Below are 14,607 nucleotides of genomic sequence, written 5' to 3'. Positions count from 1 at the left end.
GGCATGGTGGCACGCACTTGTAGTCCCAGCCACTTGGGAGGCTGAGGGACAAGAATCACTTGAACCCAGGAGGTAGAGGTTGCAGTGAGCCGAGATCACGCCACTGCATTCCTGCGTAACAGAGTGAGACTCTGTCCAAAAAAAAAAAAACCCCCAGCAAATTCTTATTCTGAAATCTGGATTTAAACCAGTTGAATGAGTGGTTTTCCACCCACTGATTCAGGAACAAACTTGGCTTTCACGGCAACAGATTTTAACTGTGTGTTAAATTTAAAGTCAGGTTACATTAATTCAGGTTTTCTCATGGATGTTTTCAGTTACCTAACCAGCTGGAAAAACTAAAGTTTTTTTTTTTAAACATTTTGATAGGTTACATTTTGTTGCTGTTTTAGAAATGTTTTCACATCAGCTAAGTAACTTTATTGTCTTAACTAAGGAGTGAAGCAGGTCAAAAGTTATTGTAAAGAGAAGAGAAGCATTTACCTTTGCTTGCCAGAAGTTCATTTCAAAAGATCACAGGCTTCTGACCTAAGAAACCAATCTTGTTGAAATACATGGGTGACTGTCCATGTGTTTTCAGTTGGCTATTCTGTTTCAACACAAAATTGACCTAGAATACACTGTTGAGCCCTACCTGGATCAGCTCTTCAGATGGAGCCTGAGATCACCCAGGCGCCTGGTTCTTAACATAATGGGCAGAGTGTTCTGTGTCTGCTGTGGAGTATTAGTAAGCTTGGGTCATTTTTCATTTTGGTTGGTTCCCTGCATAATGTAACAACAAGACCCAAATCCCCTCAAGTCTTAGCAATGCCTTGTCTTAAATCCTGACTCACAGAACATACCTCTTAACAGCAGTCACACTTCAGCCAATTTGATAAATGTAATTTTTTTTTTAAGAAAAAACAGAACAAGTCCTAAATCAGACAAATTGCACAAAAGAGAGAGAAGAAAATTGTAAGCTTCCTGGGAGATGTCCATGAGAAAACCAACTGGGATGAGCCTACAAAAGCATGTCCCTTTCTCTCCTAATGTACTTAGTCTCAACTGAGCCCAACAGGAGCTAGTCTCTGTCCCAGCTGCAGGATGCTCCCAAGGCAGTGTCCAAGAGCCTGGAAGGCAGCTTTTGTCAGCAGGTTCAGTACAGCAGGAAAAGCCATCCTGGCAAAGAGTCCAGTGGTCCTGTTAGCGTAGGCTGCTGCTGCTGCTGGCTTGGGAGCTGCCCATACCTGGGTGGTCTGGACTATGCCGGTTCTGGGAGAGAAAGAAGGAGGGGTAAGAACAACTAGGAACTAGCCTTGGCTTTGATCAGGCTGTACAGGAGAAACCTGTAACCTGCCTTGGGTTTTCAATCGTGGGTCCAACTTGAGGCAAAGAACTCTTTAGGGTATTTAGGACAGGGGTGAGATCTAGGGAAACTCACTGGGTTGTGGCAATAGGCCTCTACTCTACCTTCTTTTTCTTCTTCTCTTTCTTCTTCCTTTTCCGTTCAGGATCCTCTTCTTTTTTCTTTTTCTTCTTCTTGTGATCTGAATCAGATGGTGTTTCTGTAGGAGACATTAGGTACCTATCACCCATAAAGCTCAAAATCCTCTACTGTTATGAACCACTGAAGACTACAGGAAAATCCCAAGTTAGGGGCAACTGCTTTTGTCCAAATGGCCAAAAAGGATACAGAGGTGCTGCTACAGTCCCTGTCCCAAGTCCCAAGAGACCACAGTACACTGGTTTCTTCTTCAGGGGAATTTAGGAGTCCAGAGCTCCATACTGAACTTAACTGGGTTTACCTATGGAAGTTCAAACCAGATTCAGGTCAGGTTTTTTTTTTTGGTTTGAATAGAACAACTTCTTACCTGGGGGGACAGGATCCTGGGTACGGCTCTGTTTGTGCTTGTGCTTATTCTTCTTCTTGGGAGGCTGAATATGCATCAGACGACACTGCTCTGGCAACTGAAGGAACCAAAGGAAGGTCCAGGTGAGTAGAGGGAGGAAATCTCTCCTGCTCCTATCATCCGTTCTGCTCCATTATGAAGGAACAGACTTGGACAGAAAAACCATCTCCATGTTTAGGCCTCCCCATTTGCCTTCTTCCTCCAACAGGACTCACCGGGCCAGTGTGGAGGCGGAAGCCGGCCAGCATGGTCCCTGTGATAGGATTAAAAGAGCTACTGAGAATAGGGGGCTTCTCAATGAGAGAGCGGAGGCTGCTGTTATCATGGGAACCAGGCAAATCAATCATCCCTGGCAGGTCAGGCAGGAAGTTACTTAGCTTCTCCTTCACCTTCTTCCCACAGAATTTATTATAGGCTTGTTCCAAGTTGTAGTGTGTGATCAGATTCGTGCTGCCCGTCAGCTCTGTGCTACCTAGACAACGCAGAATAAAAATAAAAAAGATCAGTCTTCAAAGTAGACCCGGGGAGTGAAGGACTATATATTAACCTAAATAAGGAATTTTTAAGTGCAGATTTTAAAATTTAAAATTTATTTTTAAAGAAACAGAGCAGGCCAGTCACAGTGGCTCTTGCCTGTAATCCCAGAACTTTGGGAGGCCGAGGCGGGCGGATCATGAGGTCAGGAGATTGAGACCATCCTGGCTAACACGGTGAAACCCTGTCTCTACTAAAAATACAAAAAATTAGCTGGGTGTGGTAGCACGTACCTGTAGTCCCAGCTATTTAGGAGGCTGAGGCAGGAGAATCACTTGAACCCAGGAGGTGGAGGTTGCAGTGAGCTGAGATTGCGCCGCTGCACTCCAGCCTGGGCGATAGTGACACTCTGTCTCAGAAAAAAACAGCAAAAGTAAATAACATGAAAAATATAATACAACCCAATGGTAGCTTCCAATGGGAAGGGGAAAAACAGGCAGAAATCCAATAGGGCAGAGACAGGAACTGCTCTAGCCCAATGAAGGAGACACTCCACTCTCTGAGATTAACTAGAGTTGATTTACATGATGCTTGCTTCATGGGAAATGCTGTTCTGAGTGCTTCTCATAACATGTACTAGTGAAAAATTATATTCTCTGACACAGCCAGGAAAATATGACCTCACAGCTTAGCTACAACCATGCTAAGGGGACCAAATATGACCCAGTGACTTAAGGGTCTTGTCAAGGACATTTTTTTGTACTAGCAAGAAACACTAATCACCTTTACATAAGAAAAGAACCGGGAGATTCTTCTAGCTACCACTGCCTAAATTGTTACCAACATCTTTATTCTTCCTCATGATACTGAGTATGATGCCTTGCCTAAAAGGAATAAATGTTTTTTGTTTTTGATACGGGAGTTTTGCTCTGTTGCCTAGGCTGGAGTGCAGCGGGGTACGATCTTGGCTCACTGCAACCTCCACCTCCCGGGTTCAAGTGATTCTCCCACCTCAGCCTCCCAAGTAGCTGGGATTACATGCACGCACCACCATGCCTGGCTAATTTTTGTATTTTTTTTTTTAGTAGAGACGGGGTTTCATCATGTTGGCTAGGCTGGTCTTGAACTCCTGACCTCAAGTGATCCACCCACCTCGGCTTCCCAACGTGCTGGGATTACAGGTGTGAGCCACCATGCACGTCCAGGAAGAAATGTTTTATTAGAAGTCAGTCAACTAATGACCAGGTGCGGTGGCTCACGCCTGTAATCCCAGCACTTTGGGAAACTGAGGCGGTCAGGAGTTCAAGACCAGCCTGGGCAATAGTGGTGCACACCTGTAATCCCTGCGAGACAGAGGTTGCAGTAAGCTGAGATCAGGCCACTGCACTCCAGTCTGGGCGTGAGAGTGAGACCCTGTCTCAAAAAACAAAAAAACTAGTCAGGCAACTAGAATTATTCTGGCTGTCTTTCCATGCCTCAGTTTCCTCTTATCTGTGGAATGGAATAATAGCTATCTTACATACACATCATTTTCTCCCAAGGTTCAAATGAAAATATACTGAAAAGCATAAAGTATCAGGCCTGGCACAGTGGTTCATGCCTGTAATCCCAGCACTTTGGGAGGCCAAGGAAGGCAGATCACTTGAGGTCAGGAGTTCGAGACCAGCCTGGCCAACACAGTGAAACCTCATTGCTACTAAAAATACAAAAATTAGCTGGGTGTGGTGGCATGCGCCTGTAGTCACAGCTACTTAGGAGGCTGAGGCAGGAGAACTGCTTGAGCCCGGGAGGCGGAAGTTGCAGTGAGCTGAGTTTGCACCACTGCACTCCAGCCTGGGTGGGAGAGTCAGATTCCATCTCAAAAAAAAAAAAAAAGTATTATATATATGCAAGGCACTATCTATATAAATATTGCATGGCTGATTCTTTTTTTAAAAAATATACATTTATTAGTAACTTAATAAGGAAGAAATGGCTAACTACAACTTCATTTGTAATTATGATAGACACAGAGGGTACAAATGACAAAAATGGCTTGTTTATAATCATTCACTCAGGAAAACAGGTACTGAACTGTAAGCTCCTTGGAGGCACAGACAATGTCTTGTTCATTCATGTATCGCTAGTGCCTAGCACAGTACACACATTAGGTGCTTAATAAATATTTATTAAATAAACAAGACACTTTCGCTCTATACTGCTAGGCCTTATTTCACCCTTTTCCTTCCCTTTACTACCAAACAACTCAGAAGACTGAGCGAGGGTAATGGCAGGAGACCCAATGTCACAGTCTCTCTCCTCATAACTCTGGGCACTGCCTCTTGCCATTACAATCTTCTGAATTTCCCCTGCTCCGCCAGCTCTCCTCTGTCCAGATGGTTATCCTTAAGACCCAGGTGAGAAGGCAGTCTGGGTTTTTTCTAAACTTGAGAGTTCATATTCCAGTTTTGACTATTCTACAAGGGTTATTTTTAATTTTTATTTATTTATTTTTTGAGATAGTATCGCTCTGTCACCCAGGCTGGAGTGCAATGGCACGATCTTGGCTCACTGTAATCTCTGCATCCTGGGCTCAAACTATTTTCCTGCCTCAGCCTCCCAAGTAGCTGGAACTACATGTATACACTGCCATGCTGGGCTAATTTTTATACTTTTTGTAGAGACAGGGGTCTCCCTATGTTGCCCAGACTGGTCTTGAACTCCTAGACTCAAACAATCTGCCTGCCTCAGCCTCCCAAAGTGCTAGGATCACAGGCATGAACCACCCTGCCCAACAAGATTTAAAAAAAAAAAAATTTTTTTTCGTTTTGAAATTCCAAACCTTGCCAACATCACTCATGGCTTCTCTATTTCAATCCACGGCACCCACATGTTCCAGATATTTTTGGAAAGCAGTACTCCTCGGTTCACAAATCTTAATGGTTTCTTTTTGCCCTCAGGAGAACACTCAAATTCCTTTTGACTGGCACTCAAGGCTAATTACATCTTACTCCAACTTAGCTTTGGGGCCTCATCAACCACTACTCCTCTATGCAAAATTTCTGATCTGTCCAAATGAATCTCCCTATCGCCTCAAAAACACACCCCTCACATTATTTCATTTTAGGAAAATTCTTCCTAATTTTTCTTCACCAACATGAATTATTCAAGGTCTAGCTCAAGTGACATTTTATTCTTACTGTCATTTTGGATAGCAACACACTTTGAAAACCATTAGATAGTTCTTAATATTGATGGCTAAGATATTGTTAATTGCTGGCCGGGCGCTGTGGCTCAAGCCTGTAATCCCAGCACTTTGGGAGGCCGAGACGGGCAGATCACGAGGTCAGGAGATCGAGACCTGGCTAATACGGTGAAACCCCGTCTCTACTAAAAATACAAAAAAAATTAGCCGGGCGTGGTGGCGGGCGCCTATAGTCCCAGCTTCTAGGGAGGCTGAGGCAGGAGAATGGCGTGAACCCGGGAGGCGGGGCTTGCAGTGCGCTGAGATCCGGCCACTGCACTCCAGCCTGGGCAACAGAGCCAGACTCTGTCTCAAAAAAAAAAAAAAAAAAAAAAAAAGATATTGTTAATTGCTGTTGTAAGGCATGAGCACAAAATGAGATGGAGTTGACAGGAAATATAGTCACTATCCTTAAACCACAAATTTTACATTCCTAACTAAACTCCTTGAAAAGCAATGACCAGCATTACTAATCTCTCTCTCCATCTCACCCTCCTCATACACCCAGCATTTGCCCATAACAGATATTCAATCTGTCAACTGACTGATACAAATAGCTACAATCAGAATAGGGAAGGCAAAAGAAAGATTAAAGGAAACTGCTGGTGGACATCAACCACTAACTAATCAAAGGGATGTCAACTTCTCCATGTTTCAGTTTTTTCAATTATAAAATGTATATAATAATGCTACCTCAAAGGGCTATTCTAAGTATTAAATACTACTTCATATGTGTTGTGAACTTTGAAGTACCATACCAATATCTGTCGCTACTTCCTTCAAGTCATGATGCGGAAATAAGACCTGAGACAATGAAAGGCATCTGGGAGGCCAGGCGTGGTGGCTCACACCTGTAATCCTGGTACTTTGGGAGGCCAAGGTGGGTGGATCACCTGAGGTTGGGAGTTTGAGATCAGCCTGACCAACAGGGAGAAACCTCGTCTCTACTAAAAATAAAAAACTAGCTGGGTGTGGGGGCACATGCCTGTAATCCCAGCTACTCGGGAGGCTGAGGCAGGAGAATCGCCTGAACCTGGGAGGTGGAGGTTTCAGTAAGCCAAGATTGCGCCATTGCACTCCAGCCTGCGCAACAAGAGCAAAACTCTGTCTCACGAGAAAAAAAAAAAAAAAAAAAGAGAGAGAAAGGCAGCATCTTGGAGACCAAACATGTCCAAAACAACTCTTGATTTCCACCTCTTCAAACTTGTTCCTTCCTCATCTTCCAAGTCTCCGTACCCATACACCCAATTATTCAAGCTGAAAACTTAAAAAGGCATCAATTCCTCTATCTCCTTCACTTCTATATACAATATGTATTTTTAACTGAGACAGCTTCTTCCTCTGTCATCTAAGCTGGAGCACAGTGGCACAATCACGGCTCACTGCAGCCTCAACTTCCTGGGCTCAAGTGATTCTACCACCTCAGCTTCCTAAGTAGCTGAGACTACAGGTGTGCGCTGCTATCCCTAGCTAATTTACTTTTATTTTTTGTAGAGATGGGGTCTCATTATATTGCCCAGGCTGGGCTCAAACTTTTGGGCTCAAGCAGTCCTCCCACCTCAGCCTCCCAAAGTGCTGGGATTACTGGCGTTAGCCACAGCACCTGGCCCTATATTCAGCTTTTCAACCCTGTCAGCTCTACGTCTAACACCCTGTATCCATTTACTTCTCTAAATAAGTACATTTGACCAAGTTCCTATGTTAAAATGGCTTTCCTTGGCTGGGCACAGTGGCTCAGGCCTATAATCCTAGCACTTTGGGTGGCCAAGGCAGAAGGACTGTCGTTGGCCAGGAGTTCAAGACCAGCTTGGGCAACACAGTAAGACCCAGTCTTTACAAAAAATTTTTAAGTTAGCCAACTGTGGTGGCGCATGCCTGTAGTCCTAGCTACTTGGGAGGCTGAGGTGGGAGGACAGCATGAGCCTAGGAATTGGAGGTTACAGTGAGCTATGACTGTACCACTGCAGTCCAGCCTGGGTGACACAGTGAGACCCTGTCTCTATAAAAAATTGTTTTAAATGGCTTCCTTTTGTATTTACAATCTAAATGCCTTTATTGCTTTATAAAAGCCTCTGCCTAACTCTCCCAGCTTCATCTCTCTCCTAACACTCTTTCCTTTTGTTCACTTCACTGGAGTCCAACTGATTTTCTGTTCCTCAGATATTCTAAGCTTTTTCTCACATCAGGGTTTCTGACCTCATTTCCTGTATCTAGAATTATCTCTCCCTCCTGTCCATAGCTGGCTGGCCCTTTGTCTATGCTTACATTTTAGTTCAAATTTTAGCTATGTGGAGAGAGCATTTCTGGCCACTCTAGCTAAAGTAGTTCTGACCCTCAATTTTTTTTTTAAGAGACAGGGTCTCATCTGTTGCCCAAGCTGGAGTGCAGTGGCACAATCTTGGTTCACTGCAGCCTGGACCTCCTGTGTTCAAGCAATTCTCCTCCCTTAGTCTCCTGAGTAGCTGGGGCTACAGGCAAGCACTACCACGGCCGGCTAATCTTATATGTTTTGTAGAGACTGGGTCTCGCCATGTTGCCCAGGCTGGTCTCAAACTCCTGGGCTCAAGGGATCCTCCTGCCTCAGCCTCCCAAAGCGCTGGGATTACAGGCGTGAGCAATGCGCCTGGCCACCTTCAATTTTTTATAATGTTTCCTCTTCCTAGCATTAACCACTCTCTGACATTATCTTGTTTACAATGCCTCCTACACTGAAATGTACATTCCAAAAAAGGCAAGCATCTCGTCAGTCTTGTTCACAACTGTATCTCCAGCATTTAGAAAAGTGCTTGGTACACAGGTACTCAACAAAATAATTTTTTGAATGAAAAGAGTTTGGTTCGATTCTTACCCCTTCTTTGATGACACCAGGAAACGCAGAAACCTTGGAAGAGTGGCAACTTGCCCCAAACCCACAGCAAGTCTGTGGGAGACTTGTAACTAAAACTTTAGGTCCCCAAAGATATTAAATCAGGCCTCTCGAGTTCCAAACTCAAACTCTTGATTTTTTGTTTGTTTTTGTTTCGAGACGGAGTCTCATTCTATCGCCCAGGCTGGAGTGCAGTGGAGCAATCTCGGCTCAATGCAACCTCCGCCTCCCGGGTTCCGAGTAGCTGGAATTAAAGGTATACGCCACCACGCCCAAGTAATTTTTGTGTTTTTAGTACAGAGTTGCATCATGTTGGCCAGGCTGGTCTCGAACTCCTGACCTAAGGTGATTCGCCGGCCTCCGTCTCCCAGAGTGTTGGGATTACAGGCGTGAGCCACTGCGCCCAGCCCTAGATCATTTTTTAGGGAGACATAAACCAGTGTCAGGAACACAGCCTGGACATGGTGCAAAAGACAGTCACGGAGATGCACCACCCCGCTCCCCGCCATTCATCCCTTTGGTTGAATTCAACTCATCCTGGTTGAATTCAACTCATCCCTCTGCTTGTGAATCCTAATAGCCCTTTTGACTTATGGCTCCACACTCCGGGTATGCGTTGCCTAGGTTACCTCGCACCTCCGTTAGCCGGCTGAGAGCCACGCCCAACACCTCCTCTCTAAGATTTGATTGGCTGGCTTTGGCAAGGCCGAGTACTCACCTGGCAGTTCCCTCATGAGGTAAAAAGGGCCACAGCCAGCTCCTGACTTGTCCGCGCCGGGAGGGGCCGTGGCCGCGGTGGGAGGCGGAGCCGTGCCGGGTCCCCCGCCCGGAGGAGGCGGTGGCGGGGGTGGAGGCTTTCCTGGTCCGAAGCCTAGTGCGGTTGGGGGCGGTGGTGGGTCAGCCTGAGCCCCGAACAGTGCCGTGAAATTCTCCATCGTCCCCTCCGCCCCGGCGCTGTCTCGGTGTCTGGCGTTGGTAATTTTCATTGGACAATGCTTTTAAGGAATACCCCCCTCTTTCTCAAGGAACCGCTTGTCATTGGATGCCTCAGGCACCGCCTACCTTGTTTCAACAACTACTTCCGTCGCTCTCTGAGAACGTTCAGGAAGTGCTATTTAACCTTATTAGAGTCTTCTGCTAGCTACGTTAGCTACAGTCCAATAAAATGACTTAAGCTGATAAAGCGACAGCTAGACCAACCAATAAAATATTAAGTTCTTTTTTGGGTTCTGACATACCACAGCGTTGAGAGAACTACATCCGGGTTTAGAGGCCGTACGTTTGAGATGTAGCCCAATAGCAGTCGCTATGGTGGGGGAGGCGGGGCCGGACCTACGACGCCGGTGAGCAGTGGCCCTTGCGGCCGAAAAGATGGCGGTCTTGGCTCCTCTAATTGCTCTGGTGTATTCGGTGCCGCGACTTTCACGATGGCTTGCCCAACCTTACTACCTTCTGTCGGCCCTGCTCTCTGCTGCCTTCCTACTCGTGAGGAAACTGCCGCCACTCTGCCATGGTTTGCCCACCCAACGCGAAGACGGTAACCCGTGTGACTTTGACTGGGTGAGCGTCCCGCGTCTTAGTACCGCGACCTTGACTGTCCCTGCCCTTGCAGGTGCATCTGGGAACCCTGGGGTTTACCTTTCTGAGGACACCTGAGGTTCCGAGCCTGTAGCAGGTTTAACAGACTATAAAGTGCAGAGTCCGAAACATCGTCGAGACTAAACTTTGTGTTTAATATGGGAAAACGGAACCTGTTAGTCGTAGCCCTGTACAACGACCCAACAGCTTCTGACTATGGAGTCCAGGTTTCTTTCCATTTCACCATTTAGACTAAGAAACAGCCCGGTCAAAACTGTACATATACGTGTATAGCATTTTACAGTGCCGCTCATTATGTAAAGCCTCCTGAGGAGCCAGTAAGGTAGGGAAGGCAAGTAGTAGTAGTCCTGTTTCATTGGTGAAGAAATGGATCTTGGTATATTTAGGCGACTTGCCCCAGGTCATGCAACTAATGAGTGTCTGGGACTTGAAACTATTCTTGTGGCCACACTACCTGCACACACTGTCAGCCGTTTCTTAATTCAATCAACATTTCTAGAGTGTACACTCTAGGCACTCTGCTTGATCCTGAGGATGCGAAAGTGGATAAAATTTTGGGGCTACTGTAAAGGAATTGTAAAAAATAAGTTGTAAAGAAATTGTTGGGCTTTCTTTGAGAAGTGTCCCAAGCTCCTTGCTGTGCCTCCTTGGAATGGGTGGAGGGACTGCTCAGAACATGAACTTAAAGCACTTTGCCCTCTGCTATATAGCATGTAAGGGCCAAGGAAAAGCTTCCCCTTTGCTCTCTGAGGGTTTGTTGAAAAATCAGCCGACAAAGGGCACGTTAATAGGAGAAAGACACAGAAATTTTATTTTAACATGCATAGCATGAGGGAATTGAAGGAGAATGACCCAGTGGGGTACAGAGGCTTATATACCCTTCTTCATAGGAGTATGGGAGATGGGGAAATGTGGGTGATTTTAAGGTGGATTGTAAATGACTTTTAGGGTGATTCAGTGGCCTGGAGAACATACAGTGGCGTGGGACAATGACTGTTGGGCCTGCAAAGCAGACAGTGGTTTCTGACAAAAATCTGTCCGGGTGTGTTGACAGGCTTCAGTCTTTCCTCCTGTACTATGAGTTAAGTTAATGAAAACTCAGGGAAGAGACCAGAAGTAATTGTTTCCTTCTTTGACAGGTCTGGACTTTAGGCAGATAAGGTAGTTATCAGAGTAAAGCTGCTTCCAGTATCTACTGGTATCCAGGGACCTTTAATTTAAAATAATTAGCATACAGGATGCCATATTTTGGGCTGTGAGTCCCTGGTCTCCTTTATTTCCTTTGTCTGAAACTTCCTTAGAAGTTTCCCTATAAAAGCTGAGTTGGTGTCTGTGGAGAGAGAAATTGGGCTAGTCATTGAGCGGCAAAGGATCCCATTAAACTAGTCTCTCATTTTGGGGGATAGGCCAGTTCAGTTAAATTGCTGTGTCTCCTTTCAGGAGATGGCATTGTAGATGAGTTCTCAAAGCTAGGCCTCTATACATGATGTAGGCAAACAGATTTAATAAGAGAGACATTTCTATGGAACAAGGCAAAGCTTAATATCTGGTATAGTGTATAAACTAGTTTCTTTAGAGTCTGGAGGGCAGTCAGTTGGGAAGATTAATAGCAATCTATTTTCCTAGATTGTAGGTTGTGTGTAAAGTTTGTCCAAATATAAGATGTTACGGTGATTTATTTATTTATTTATTTATTTATTTATTTTTTTTCCCCAAAGACAAGTTGACTAGCTTTAGCTGGTAAGGCCTTAGGAAAAAGGCAGAGTTTTTAGTTTTTTGGGGTTTTTTTGAGACAAGATCTTGCTCTGTTATCCAAACTGGAGTGCAGTGGTGTGATCATGGCTCACTGTAGTCTTAACCTCCTGGGCAAAGCCATCCTGCCACCTCAGCCTCCCAGGTAGCTGGAACCAAAGGCATGTACTACACACCTGGCTAATTTTTAAAAAATTTTTTTGAGGTGGGGTCTCTTTATGTTGCCCAGGTTGGTCTTGAACTCCTGAGCTCGAGGGATCCTCCTGACTTGGCTTCCTAAGGAGCTGGGATTTACAGGCATGAGCCACTGCGCCAAGTCAAAAAAAGGCTGTTTTAATTTTTAGTGATTCTAAGTCAGAAGAGTGGGTGAAAAATGGAAAACATTAGTCTGGAGGTTAGCAATTTTATGAGTCCAGTTTTATTTTCATTAGACTTTGGAAATTTTTACCCAGTCCAATGATGCAATTTCGAAGTTATCAGAAACCTGTATTTGTCAGAATTCCTCCCATGCTTTCCAAGAGCCTCCTTGAAAATAAGACACTTGGCCAGATGTGGTGGCTGACATCTGTAATCCCAGCACTTTGGGAGGCTGAGGTGAGTGGATTTCCTGAGCTCAAGAGTTCGAGACCAGCCTGGCCAACATGGTGTAATCCTGTCTCTACTAAAAATACAGAAAATTAGCCGGGTGTGGTGGTGGGTGCCTGTAATCCCAGCTACTCTGGAGGCTGAGGCAGAAGAATCACTTGAACCCGAGAGGCAGAGGTTGCAGTGAGCCAGGATCGTGCCATTGCACTCAAGCCTGGGCATCAAGAGCAAAATTCTGTCTCAAAATCATTAAGTAAAATAAAAAATACATATAATATATATAATATATGCTATATATTAATGTGCTTTTAATACTGATGCTAATTTTAATAAACTTTACAAACAAATCTGTCTAATCTTGATCAGCTTTGACTACACAAGATAAAATTTCCATAAACCTTTTATAACCTCTTAGAATTTGTTTTCATTCTTTCTTTTCTTTCCCCAGCTTTTTGTTGTTGTTATTTAGTTTTTATTTCATAATCATAAACTTAACTCTGCAATCCAGCTAGGCATAGAAGGGAACAAGGAAAACGTGGAACCCAAAGGGAACTGCAGCGAGAGCACAAAGATTCTAGGATACTGCGAGCAAATGGGGGTGGAGGGGTGCTCTCCTGAGAGGAGAGCACAGAAGGAATGGTCTGGTGGTTAAGCTAAAACACAAGTCAAACTTACTAGAGTTATCCACAGTCAGCAATGGTGATCTTCTTGCTGGTCTTGCCATTCCTGGACCCAGAGCGCTCCATGGCCCCTACAATATTCGTGCCTTCTTTCACCTTGCCAAAGACCACATGCTTGCCATCCAACCACTCAGTCTTGGCAGTGTAGATGAAAAACTGGGAACCGTTTGTGTTGGATCCAGCATTTTCCATGGACAAGATGCCAGGACCTGTATGCTATGGGATGAAGTTCTCATCTTCAAATTTCTCCCCGTAGATGGACTTGCCACCAGTGCCATTATGGCATGTGAAGTCACCACCCTGACACATAAACCCTGGAATAATTCTGTGAAAGTAGGAACTCTTATAACCAAATCCTTTTTGTCCAGTGCTCAGAGCACAAAAGTTTTCTATTGTCCTTGGAACCTTTTCTGCAAACAGCTCGAAGGAGACGCGGCCCAGGGGCTCACCATCCACGGTGATGTCGAAGAACATGGTGGGGTTGACCATGACTGATAGTACAGGGCTCCCGGTGGTGGCGGCAGAGCCTCTTTGCTCAACTTTTCATATCTATTTAGTTTTATCTATACCATTGTTTTCCTCCATTCATTTATTCTGAAACAACCCCCCCGCTTTTTTTTTTTGAGATGGAGTCTCGCTCTATTGCCCAGGCTGGAGTTCAGTGGCGTGATCTTGGCTCACTGCAACTTCCACCTTCTGGGTTCAAGTGATTCTCCTGCCTCAGTCTCCCAAATAGCTGGAATTTCAGGCACCCACTACCATGCCCAGCTAATTTTTGTGTTTTTAATAAAGACAGTGTTTCACCATGTTGGCCAGGTTGGTCTCAAACTCGTGACCTCAAGTGATCCACCCACCTTGGCCTCCCAAAGTGATGAGATTACAGGCTTGAGCCACCATGCCTGGCCTGATAATAAAAGATTTAAAACAGCCTGAGCAACGTGGCGAGACCCCATCTCTACAAAAAAATTAAAAATTAGGCAGGCATTGTAGTGCACGACTGTAGTTCCAGCAACTCAGGAGGCTGAGGAGGAAGGATCCCTTGAGCCCAGGAGGCCTAGGTTACAGTGTGCTGAGATCCCTCTACTTCACTGCAACCTGGGTGAAGAGTAAGACCCTATCTCAAACAAAAAATTAAAAAAAAAAAGATTTTTTTTTTTTTCTTAAGATGGAGTCTCACTCTGTCGCCCAGGCTGGAGTGCAATGGCGTGATCTTGACTCACTGCAACCACCTCCGCCTCCTGGGTTCAAGCAATTTTCCTGCCTCAGCCTCCCGAGAAGGTGGGACTACAGGTGCCCACCACCACGTCTGGCTAAATTTTGTATTTTTAGTAGAGACGGGGTTTCACCATGTTGGCCAGGCTGGTCTCTAACTCCTGACCTCATGATCTGCCTGCCTTGGCCTCCCAAAGTGGTGGGATTACAGGTGTGAGCCACTGCGCCTGGCCACAAAGGATTTTTAAAAAGAGCTTTCTGGTCAGAAGTTGGCTTAACTAAAAGCTGATATTCAGGCTATAATTTTTTTTTTTTTTTTTTTTTTTT

At 45.1% G+C, this 14,607-nt stretch overlaps 2 protein-coding genes across 2 annotated transcripts in view; one reads left to right on the top strand and one right to left on the bottom strand.

Moving 5' to 3' along the window:
• Positions 1–865: 865 nt before the first annotated feature.
• Positions 866–9,528, bottom strand: MED19 (mediator complex subunit 19). Its single transcript, XM_011998664.1, has 5 exons — positions 9,171–9,528; positions 2,105–2,361; positions 1,851–1,947; positions 1,450–1,544; positions 866–1,251 (listed from the first exon to the last, which is right to left on the bottom strand). Exons 1-5 carry the CDS (start codon positions 9,436–9,438, stop codon positions 1,183–1,185), a joined length of 786 nt encoding a protein of 261 aa, XP_011854054.1. The 5' UTR covers positions 9,439–9,528; the 3' UTR covers positions 866–1,182.
• A 199-nt stretch (positions 9,529–9,727) lies between these two features.
• Positions 9,728–14,607, top strand: part of TMX2 (thioredoxin-related transmembrane protein 2) — a 32,842-nt gene continuing 27,962 nt past the window's right edge. The window contains exon 1 of the mRNA XM_011998639.1: positions 9,728–10,012. Within this exon, the coding sequence (XP_011854029.1) occupies positions 9,824–10,012 (189 nt within the window). The 5' untranslated portion in view covers positions 9,728–9,823. The remainder of the gene's footprint in view (positions 10,013–14,607) is intronic.

This window comes from Mandrillus leucophaeus, unplaced genomic scaffold, assembly GCF_000951045.1.
Source record: "Mandrillus leucophaeus isolate KB7577 unplaced genomic scaffold, Mleu.le_1.0 Scaffold578, whole genome shotgun sequence".
Classification (NCBI taxonomy): Eukaryota; Metazoa; Chordata; class Mammalia; order Primates; family Cercopithecidae; genus Mandrillus; species Mandrillus leucophaeus.
This window is presented reverse-complemented; position numbering and strand designations above follow the sequence as displayed.

Excerpts from the sequence above, each read along its gene's own strand:
- MED19 (XM_011998664.1), bottom strand. The coding sequence starts at position 9,438 with ATGAAAATTACCAACGCCAGACACCGAGACAGCGCCGGGGCGGAGGGG. Across the intron at positions 1,948-2,104 it reads TCCGCCTCCACACTGGCCCG|TTGCCAGAGCAGTGTCGTCT; the intron begins GTGAGTCCTGTT and ends TGGTTCCTTCAG. Across the intron at positions 1,252-1,449 it reads AAGAGAAGAAGAAAAAGAAG|AACCGGCATAGTCCAGACCA; the intron begins GTAGAGTAGAGG and ends TTTCTCTCCCAG.